The 10,406-nt window shown below is 48.0% G+C and overlaps 2 protein-coding genes across 2 annotated transcripts; one reads left to right on the forward strand and one right to left on the reverse strand.

Annotated features, from left to right (window-relative positions):
- Window positions 1-328: 328 nt before the first annotated feature.
- On the reverse strand, window positions 329-1,732 carry LOC108316531 (tubulin beta-8 chain-like). The gene has a single exon (XM_017546429.2). It carries the CDS (start codon window positions 1,644-1,646, stop codon window positions 486-488), a length of 1,161 nt encoding a protein of 386 aa, XP_017401918.1. The 5' UTR covers window positions 1,647-1,732; the 3' UTR covers window positions 329-485.
- A 2-nt stretch (window positions 1,733-1,734) lies between these two features.
- LOC108316530 (periplakin-like) lies at window positions 1,735-7,051 on the forward strand. The gene is given in 2 exon segments (XM_017546428.1): window positions 1,735-2,001; window positions 2,003-7,051. Coding segments are annotated over 2 exon segments (4,455 nt in total). The 3' UTR covers window positions 6,191-7,051.
- The last annotated feature ends 3,355 nt before the right edge of the window (window positions 7,052-10,406 follow it).

The following is a 10,406-nucleotide window of genomic DNA, read 5'->3' on the forward strand; positions in this document are numbered from 1 at the left end:
CTATCTTGATATATCTGTATATTCCATTTAATGTAAGTCAAAGCCAAGAAAAATCTGTAAGTGTTCAATTGGATTGAAAAAGGGCATGTATAAAGAAAACTATTGAATATAATTTTAAAAATAGTGATTCAAGATTTTAAATGTATGGCTTTTAAGTATACTCCCACATAATCTTTATTATAACTGCTTTAGTACACTAGTAGCTACAAAAAGCAGGAAATAATACAATATAGTAACTATGAGAATATTATCAATATTAAAGTCCTCTTGAAAATTGATATGAGGTATATTTACGATCTTTCAGAAGGTAATTTTTTTTTTTTGCTATAGAAATGTTTTATTAGGTCAAACTACTTACTATGAAAGTGCTTTAAAATGCAGCAGGAGGAGATGTAAAGACTCAAAGAAGTGTGTAATGACAATGGTTATCAGAACACACTAAAGAATCTACACTGCTTCCCCACTTTACCTAGAAAAGGAAGCTTCTAGGCTACCTCCTCCTCCTCAGCACACTCCTCAAACTCCTCCTCCTCAGCTGTGGCATCTTGACATTGCTGGTATTCTGACACCAGGTCATTAAGGTTGCTCTCGGCCTCGGTGAACTCCATCTCATCCATTCCCTTGCCCGTGTACAAGTGCAGGAAGGCCTTGCACCTGAACATAGAGGTAAACTGTTCGGAGATGCATTTGAAGAGCTCTTGGATCGCTGTGTTGTTACCAATGAAGGTGGCTGACATTTTTAGCCCCCGGGGTGGGATGTCACAGATGGCTGTTTCCACGTTGTGAGGGAGCCATTCAGCAAAGTAGCTGCTGTTCTTATTCTGAATGTTGAACATTTGCTCATCCACCTCCCTCATGGACATGCGACCTCTAAAAATGGCAGCCACGGTTAGGTAGCTGCCATGACAGAGGTCACAGGCAGCCATCATATTCTTAGCATCAAAGAGTTGCTGAGTGAGCTCAGTCACAGTCAGGGCCCGGTACTGCTGGCTGCCCCGGCTGGTCAGTGGGGCAAAGCCGGGCATGAAGAAGTGCAGCCGGGGAAATGGAACCATGTTCACAGCCAGCTTCCGCAGGTTGGCATTCAGCTGGCCCGGGAAGCGCAGGCACGTGGTGACCCCACTCATGGTAGCAGACACCAGGTGATTCAGGTCACCATAGGTGGGGGTGGTCAGTTTTAAGGCCCCGGAACAGATGTTATAGAGCGCTTCATTATCAATGCAGAACATCTCGTCTGCATTTTCTATGAGCTGGTGGATGGAGAGGGTGGCATTGTAGGGCTCCACCACGGTGTCTGACACCTTGGGCGAGGGCAGGACGCTGAATGTGTTTATGATCCTGTCTGGGTACTCCTCCCGGATTTTGCCCATGAGAAGGGTACCCATCCCAGACCCACTTCCCCCACCCAGGGAGTGGGTCAGCTGGAAACCCTGCAGGCAATCACAGCTCTCAGCTTCTTTTCTCACAACATCCATCACCGACTCCATTAGCTCCGCGCCTTCTGTGTAGTACCCCTTGGCCCAGTTGTTCCCAGCCCCACACTGACCAAAGATGAAGTTGTCTGGCCTGAAGATCTGCCCGAAGAGCCCTGAGCGCACAGAGTCCATGGTGCCCGGCTCCAGATCCACAAGCACACCACGGGCCATGTACCTGCCACCGCTGGCCTCGTTGTAGTACACATTGATGCGTTCCTGCTGCAGGTCACTGTCCCCATGGTAGGTGCCAGCAGAGTCAATGCACAGCGAAGGCGACCAGCTGCTGGCAGCCGAGCACCCTGGGAGGAACTCCATTGAGGCACACATGGAGGCCGTGCACACTGACTAGAAGGAGTACCTGAACCTGCTCATCTGTGAGGAGAGCCACCTCAAGTACATGGAGGACTACCACCAGTTCCACGAAGACATGAAGGACGCTCAGGAGCTGCTGCACAAGGTGGACTCGGACCTAAACCAGAAATACAGCCCTGACTTCAAGGACCGGTACCAGATTGAGCTGCTATTGAGGGAGGGAGCTGGATGACCAGGAGAAGGTGCTGGACAAGTATGAGGACGTGGTGCGGGGGCTGCAGAAGCGAGGCCAACAGGTGGTGCCCCTCAGGTACCGCCGGGAGACGCCGCTCAAGGCCATCCCCGTGGAGGCACTCTGTGACTTCGAGGGGGAGCAGGGCCTGATATTGTGGGGCTACAGCTACACCCTGCAGAAGAACAATGGGGAGAGCTGGGAGCTCACAGACAGCGCTGGGAACAAGCTGATCGCTCCTGCCATCTGCTTTGTGATCCCCCCCACAGACCCCGAGGCTCTGGCTCTGGCTGACAGCCTAGGCAGCCAGTACCAGAGCGTGAGGCAGAAGGCAGCTGGGAGCAAACACATGCTGCAGCATCGGTATGAGACGCTGAAGACCAAGAACCCTGGAGATGCCTCTGACCTCCAGGGGTGCCAGCTGCTGGCTGGCTTGGACAAGGTGGCCAGCGACCTGGACCGGCAGGAGAAGGCCATCACGGGGATCCTGAGACCACCGCTGGAGCAAGGCCAGGCTGTGCAGGACAGTGCCGAGCGGGCCAAGGACCTCAAGAACATTACCAACGAGCTGCTACAGATCGAGCCTGAGAAGACGAGGAGTGCGGCTGAGGGCGAAGCCTTCATCCAGGCCCTCCCGGGCAGCGGCACCACACCCCTGCTGAGGACCCGGGTGGAGGACACCAACCAGAAATATGAGCGCCTGGTGCAGCTGCTGGACTTGGCCCAGGAGAAGGTTGACGTGGCCAACCGCCTGGAGAAGAGCCTGCAGCAGGGCTGGGAGTTGCTGGCCACACAGGAGAACTGTCTGAATCAGGACAACACCGTCCCTGAGAGCAGCCGTGTCCTGGACAGCAAGGGGCAGGAGCTGGCAGCCCTGGCCTCTGAGTTACAGGCCCAGAAGTCCCTCCTGGGCGAGGTGGAGCGGAATCTGCAGGCAGCCAAGCAGTGCTCGAGCACGCTGGCCAGCCGCTTCCAGGAGCACTGCCCAGACCTGGAGCACCAGGAGGCCGAAGTTCACAAGCTGGGCCAGCGTTTTGACAACCTGTGCCAGCAGGTGGAGTGTAGGGCACAGAGCCTGCGGAGTGCCAAGGCAGCCTACGAGGACTACCGCAGTGGCCATGACCACATGCTGCAGTTCTTGGCCAGCATCCCCAGTTACAAGCCCCAGGAGACAGACAGCCTCAGCCAGATGGAGACCAAGCTAAAGAACCAGAAGAACCTGCTACATGAGATAGCAGGTAGGGAGCAGAAAGTACAGAAGATCTATGCCATTTCCCAGCAGTATCAGCAAGCTGTAAAGGACTATGAGTTAGAAGCAGAAACACTAAGGTCCCTTCTTGACTTGGAGAATGGAAGGAGCAGCCACATGAACAAGAGAGCCAGGCTCCAATCTCCCGCTGCCAAAGTGAAAGAAGAGGAAGCAGCTCTTGCTGCCAAGTTCACTGAAGTTTATGCCATCAACAAACAGAGGCTGCAGAATTTAGAGTTTGCTCTGAATCTCCTTAGACAGCAGCTGGAAGTAGAAGTGACCCATGAGACCCTGCAGAGGAACAAGCCGGACTCCGGAGTGGAAGAGGCATGGAAGTTCAGGAAGGAACTGGATGAGGAGAAGGAGCGGAGGCAGCAGCTGGAGAACGAGATCAAGAGCACCCAGGAAGAGATCCGGACCCTGCGGAATCAGGGGCCTCAGGAATCGGTGATGAGGAAGGAGGTGCTCAAGAAAGTGCCAGATCCCGCACTGGAGGAGAGTTTCCAGCAGCTGCAGAGGACGCTGACGGAAGAGCAGCACAAGAACCAACTACTGCAGGAGGAGCTGGAGGCACTGCAGCTGAAGCTGCGCGCCCTGGAATAGGACACAAGGGACGGGGGACAGGAGTATGTGGTCAAGGAGGTCCTGCGCATCGAGCCTGACAGGGCCCAGGCGGACGAGGTCTTGCAGCTGCGGGAGGAGCTGGAGGCACTGAGGCAGCAGAAGGGTGCCCGGGAGGCAGAGGTGCTCCTCCTGCAGCAGCGTGTGGCCACCCTGGCCGAGGAGAAGAGCCGGGCACAAAACAAGGTCACCGAGAAAGAGGTGGTTAAACTGCAGAATGACCCCCAGCTGGAGGCAGAGTACCGACAGCTGCAGGATGACCACGAGCAGGAACGCCACCTCCGAGAGTAGCAGGAGGAGGAGCTGAGCTTCCTCCAGGACAAGCTCAAGAGGCTGGAGAAGGAGCGGGCCATGGCCGAGGGCAAGATCACCGTCAAGGAGGTGCTCAAGGTGGAGAAGGACGCATCCACCGAGAGGGAGGTCAGCGATCTCACCCGCCAATACGAGGATGAGGCTGCCAAGGCTCGTGCCAGCCAGAGGGAAAAGACCAAGCTGCTCCGGAAGATATGGGCCTTGGAGGAGGAGAATGCCAAAGTGGTGGTGCAGGAGAAGGTGCGTGAGATCGCGCAGCCAGACCCCAAAGCAGAGAGTGAAGTGGCCAACCTCCACCTGGAGCTTGTGGAGCAGGAGCGAAAGTACTGGGGGGCGGAGGAGCAGCTCTGGAGCTACCAGAGCGAGCCGCAGACCCTCAGGAGGCGGGGCCCCCAGGTGGAAGTCAAAGGCGTGACTAAGGAAGTCATTAAGTACAAGACTGACCCCAAGATGGAGAAGGAGCTTCAGCGGCTCAGGGAGGAGATCGTGGATAAGACCAGACTGATCGAAAGGTGTGATTTAGAGATCTACCAGCTGAAGCAGGAAATCCAGGCCCTGAAAGACACCAAACCCCAGGTCCAGATCAAAGAGGTGGTCCAGGAGATCCTACAATTTCAGGAAGACCCTCAAACCAAGGAGGAGGTGGAGTCTCTGAGGACAAAGCTCTCAGAGGAGCAGAAGAGGCAAGTGGACCTGGAGAGGGAGAGGGCTTCCCAGGAAGAGCAGATTGCCCGGAAGGAGGAGGAGCTCTAGCAGGTGAAGGAAAGAATGGTGCAGCAGGAAGTAGTCAGGTACGAGGAGGAGCCTGGCCTGAGGGCCGAGGTGAGCTCCTTCGCCGAGAGCATCGACGTGGAGCTGCGGCAGATCGACAAGCTGCGTGCGGAGTTGCGGCGGCTGCAGCGCCGGCGCACCGAGCTCGAGCGGCAGCTGGAGGAGCTGGAGCGCGAGCTGCAGGCCAGCAGGGAGGCAGAGCGCGAGGAGCAGCGGCTGCAGCAGCGGCTGGCACTGCTGGAGCAGGAAGAAGCTGAGGCCCGTGAGAAGGTGACCCACAAGCAGAAGGTAGTGCTGCAGCAGGACCCGAAGCAGGCCCGCGAGCATGCCCTGCTCCAACTCCAGCTGGAGGAAGAACAGCACCGGCGGCAGCTCCTGGAGGGTGAGCTGGAGACCCTGCGGAGGAAGCTGGCCACCCTGGAGAAGGCGGAGGTCAAGGAGAAGGTGGTGTTTTCTGAGAGTGTCCAGGCGGAGAAGGGCGACACCGAGCAAGAGATCCAGAGGCTCAAGAGCAGCCTGGAGGAGGAGAGCCGCAGCAAGCGCGAGCTGGACGCCGAGGTGAGCCGGCTGGAAGCCCAGCTTTCGGAGCTGGAATTCCATAACTCCAAGTCATCCAAGGAACTAGACTTTCTAAGGGAAAAAAACCACAAATTACAACTGGAGCGGCAAAACCTGCAGCTGGAGACCCGAAGGCTCCAATCGGAAATTGAAATGGCAGCGACGGAAACACGAGACCTGCGGAACATGGCCGTGGCAGACTCTGGGACTAACCACGACTCTAGACTGTGGTCCCTGGAGAGGGAACTGGACGACCTCAAGAGGCTCTCCAAGGACAAAGACCTCGAGATCGACGAGCTGCAGAGGCGCCTGGGCTCCGTGGCTGTCAAGCGGGAGCAGCAGGAGAACCACCTGCGGCGCTCCATCGTGGTCATCCACCCCGACACGGGCCACGAGCTGTCCCCGGAGGAAGCCCACCGCGCCGGGCTCATTGACTGGAGCATGCTTGTGAAACTCAAAAGCCAGGAGTGTGACTGGGAGGAGATCTCAGTGAAGGGGCCCAACGGGGAGTCCTCAGTGATACACGACAGGAAGTCTGGCAAGTTCTCCATCGAAGAGGCCCTGCAGAGTGGCAGGTTGACCCCTGCTCAGTACGACCGTTATGTCAACAAGGATATGTCCATCCAGGAGCTGGCGGTCTCGGTGTCTGGGCAGAAGTAGGCACAGCCCTTGCAACTCTTCTTAGCGGCAGATGCTGGCCCTCTCTTACGACACAGTGACCTCCTTGTGTCGTCCTCTCCCTGGCCCTGTGCAGGCCAAGCATTTTATAAACAAACACCCTCGCTGCCAGGCTGTCAAAATCCAGCCCACATATGGGACAGGCACTGGCTGAAGACAGGCAACTCTCATGCCAACCACCATTCACTCTGAGTGACCCACTTCATCCTCCAGTGATTGGACAAATCCGATACCCTTTTTTCCTCCCCTCTCCCGTACACTTCCAGCAACAAACTCCTCGTGATAGCTGCACACAATCTGCGAACCACTAAAGGACAAGCTGACCACAGCAGCCAAGCCCACTCAATGCAGCATGGGCACTAGCACAGCAGACAGTGACACTCTGCCCTACAAAGGGCTAGGCCCACTGGGGCTGCTGCCCGCCATGACATCTCTCCAGATTTCTGACTTAAAACCAACTTTCCATCAGAGAAGCCACCTTGGTAGTCACTTTGTTCATGAAACAGATCTGGGCTCCATGCCAGGGAAGGCAAACAGAAATCACAAGTGTCCAGCCCTTGGTGCTAGGGTGGACAGTAATTGTCAGCCGGACTGTCCCAGCACCAATAGAGAACACTTCACAGTTCTGGCACTGAAATCCTTTGATGGTGGATTGTGTTGCTCTTAGCCCTGGTTTCAGTGCTTTACAAGTCTCGCTTATTATCTCATTGGTATTTAGATATACAAAACAGTTGATTATTCACCAAGCAAATTTCTGGTTCTCTGTATCTCATGTATAACAGAAAATGGGAAAAATAGGGAACTTTATTTACAGCATGAAAATAAACCTGGTGGCTGGAGTCTTAAAAAAAAAAAATCACCAATAATAGAAAAAATATTTTAAAATTGGACTTACTTATATTAAACCTTTCTTTAATGTCTTTAATAGACATTAAAAATTAAAAGGCAAGCCAATTCAATGAGATAAAATATTCACAATAAATTAATCTGACAATTGACTAGACCCCAGGATATATAAATAACTCTTTCAGGCTGGGTACAGTGACGCACGCCTGTAATCCCAGCACTTTGGGAGGCCAAGGCAGGCAAATCACTTGAGGTCAACCTGGCCAACATGGTGAAACCCTATCTCTACTGGAGTTCAAGATCAGCCTGGCCAACATGGTGAAACCCCGTTTCTACTAAAAATATAAAAATTAGCCTTATGTGGTGGGGGGTACCTGTAGTCCCAGCTACTTGGGAGGCTCAGGCATAAGAATTGCCTGAACCCGAGAGAAGGACACTCCAGTCCGGGCGACAGAGCAAGACTCCCCATTTCAATAAATAAATAGATTGATAAATAACTCTTTCAACACAATAACAGAAACACAACACAATAAAAAATAGATGCAAAGCTTGAACAGAAAGCTCAGAGAAAACACATGAGAGGTTAATAAATGTATAAAAGATTTCCCAACATAATTAGTCATCAGAGCAACAGAAACCACAAAGAAGCACTACTAATGAACTATTAGAATTACTAAAATAATTTTTAAGCTCATAATGCAAAGTTCTGAAAACTAGAAAATATTTTGGACTGAATGATAATTAAAATACAACACATAAAGTTTGCTAAATACAACTCAAGTAGTGAATAGAGGGAAATTTGTAGCTGCAAATGCATATTTTAGAAAATAAAATTTTAAAACAATATTCTAAGATTCCACTTGAAGAAATTAGAAAAAGAAAAGCAAGGAGAGTAGAGAAGGAAGGAAATAATAAAGATAATGGCAGATACCATTAAAATAGTCTACAACCGTTAAAATAGGGAAAATCAACAAAGCCACCAGTTAGTTCTCTGAATATCTTAATAAAATTGATAAGCCACAAGGAAAACTAATCATAATAAAATAAATTAACCACATCATAAAAATATATCACAACAGAGTCCATAGACATTAAAATAATAATAATGGAATTTTATGGACATCATGTAAATAAATGTAACAAATTAAATGCACACATTCCTTGAAAAATATGAATTACAAAATAAGAGCTAGATAATCTCTGTAATCCTATGTTTGCTAAATAAAGCGATTCCATAATTAAAAACCTACCCTCCAAAAACAAAACACTTCAGATCCAGATGGCTTCCCTGATGTATTGCTGAAGATACTGTATCAACCTCAAACTGACAATAGAAAAAGGAAAAACAACTCCACACTTTTTTCATGAGGCCAGAATAACCTTGAAAGCAAGTCCTGACAGGTATATGCCAAGAAAATTCAATTACAAAGCAATGTCCCTCATGAAAATAAACATACAGACACAAAAATAAAAAGGGCCAAATAAGATACAAAATTATATTCATCTTCACTCATCATCAAAGAAATACAAATATAAATAGCAATGAAATTCTATTCCTTAACCTATTAGAATTTGGAAAATAGAAAAAGAATAACACTATACACTGTTAGTAAGGGTGTGAGAAAATGGGCAACCTCAGACACAAGCTCCAGGTCACACAGTTGGGAAGTGAAGGAGACCAAATCTGAACCTGGGTCTTTCTGTGTCCATAACAGATGGATGTGCTCTTTCTCCCACTTGTCACCCACTCCTGTGTTTGGAATCCTATCTTGGCAATGTTATGTGTTACATTTTTAAAATGAAACAGCATTTTGAGATACTTGTAGATTTACATGTCATCACAGGAAATAATACAAAGAGATCTCTTGTGCTGTTTACCCAGTTTCCCTGTTGCTAAGTAGTAGCTCGTGGTATGGATGTACCAAAGTTTGTTTAATCATTACTCACTGAAAGATATTTGAATTAACTCAAGGTTTGGGCTGTTATGAATAAAGCTGCTATAAACATTCAAGTACAGGTATTTGTGTGTGTAAATGTAAAGTCTTTTTGTCTGAGATAAATGCCCAGGAATACAATTGGTAGATAGTACAGTAGTTGCATGTTTAGTTTTATAAGAAACTGCCAAAGTATTTTCCATAGTGGAAGTAACATTTTACATTCCCTGAGCAAAATATGAGCAATCTAGTTTTTCTGCATCATTGCCAGCATTTGGTGTTGTCACTATTTTTTATTTAGGAATTCTTATACGTTTGTAGTGATATCTCAATGGGGCTTTAACCCTCTAATAGCTAATGATGTTGAACATCTTTTCATGCATGGGCTTGTCATTTGTATATCCAGTTTTGAAAAAAGGTCTCTTTATGTACTTTGTCCATTTCCCATTATATTGTCTTGATTTTACTGTTGAGTTTTGAGAGTTCCTTATATATTCTTATACTAGTCGGTTGTCATACATACGGTTTACAAATATTTTCTTACCCTCTGTAGCATATTTTTTAATTCTCTTCACAGGATGTTTTTCAGAGCAAAAGTTTTTAATTTTGAGGAGGTCTAATTTGTCAATTTTTCCTTGTATAGATCATACTTTTATGTCAAATCTGAGAACTATTTGCCTAGGCATAGCTAGGCAAAAAAAGTTTTTTCCTGTTTTCTTCTAAAATGTTTAAAATTGTACATGTCACATTTGAGTCTGTGGTCCAAAATGGCTAATTTTTTATAAGGTATGATAATTGGACCAAGCTTCATTTGGTGATCTATGTATATTCAATTGCTCTAGCATCAGTTGTTTAAAAGGCTATATTTACTCTATTAAATTGCTTTTGCAACTGTGTTAAAAATCAGTTGGGCATATTTCAGCAGTTATATTTCTGGATTCTCTGTTGTGTTCCATTGATCTATGTATCTGATTACTGTAGTTACATAGTAAGTCTTGAGATCAGGTAGACTGAATTCCTTCCACTTTGTTCTTCCTCAAAATGTATTTATCTATGTGAGTTTCTCCTACTTACTATATGAATTTTTAAAAATATTCATACATATCTACAAAATATTGCTGATATTTTGATAGAAAGTGAATTAAATCCACATAATAATTTGGATAGAATTGAAAGTTTTTCTATGCTGATTCTTTCAATCCATCAACACAATTTGCTTTTCCATCTATGGGTGGGTCTTCTTTCACTTCTTACATCAGTGTTGAGTAGTTTGTAGTATACAACTCCTATACATGTTTTAATACATTTACACCCAAGTATTTCATTTTCAAGCAATTGTAAGTGATATAGTATTTTTAATTTTGTGATCCATATGTTCATTGTGAATACATAGAAACTCAATGGATTTTGGTAGAGGG

Source organism: Cebus imitator, unplaced genomic scaffold (genome assembly GCF_001604975.1).
Source record: "Cebus imitator isolate Cc_AM_T3 unplaced genomic scaffold, Cebus_imitator-1.0 Scaffold189, whole genome shotgun sequence".
Classification (NCBI taxonomy): domain Eukaryota; kingdom Metazoa; phylum Chordata; class Mammalia; order Primates; family Cebidae; genus Cebus; species Cebus imitator.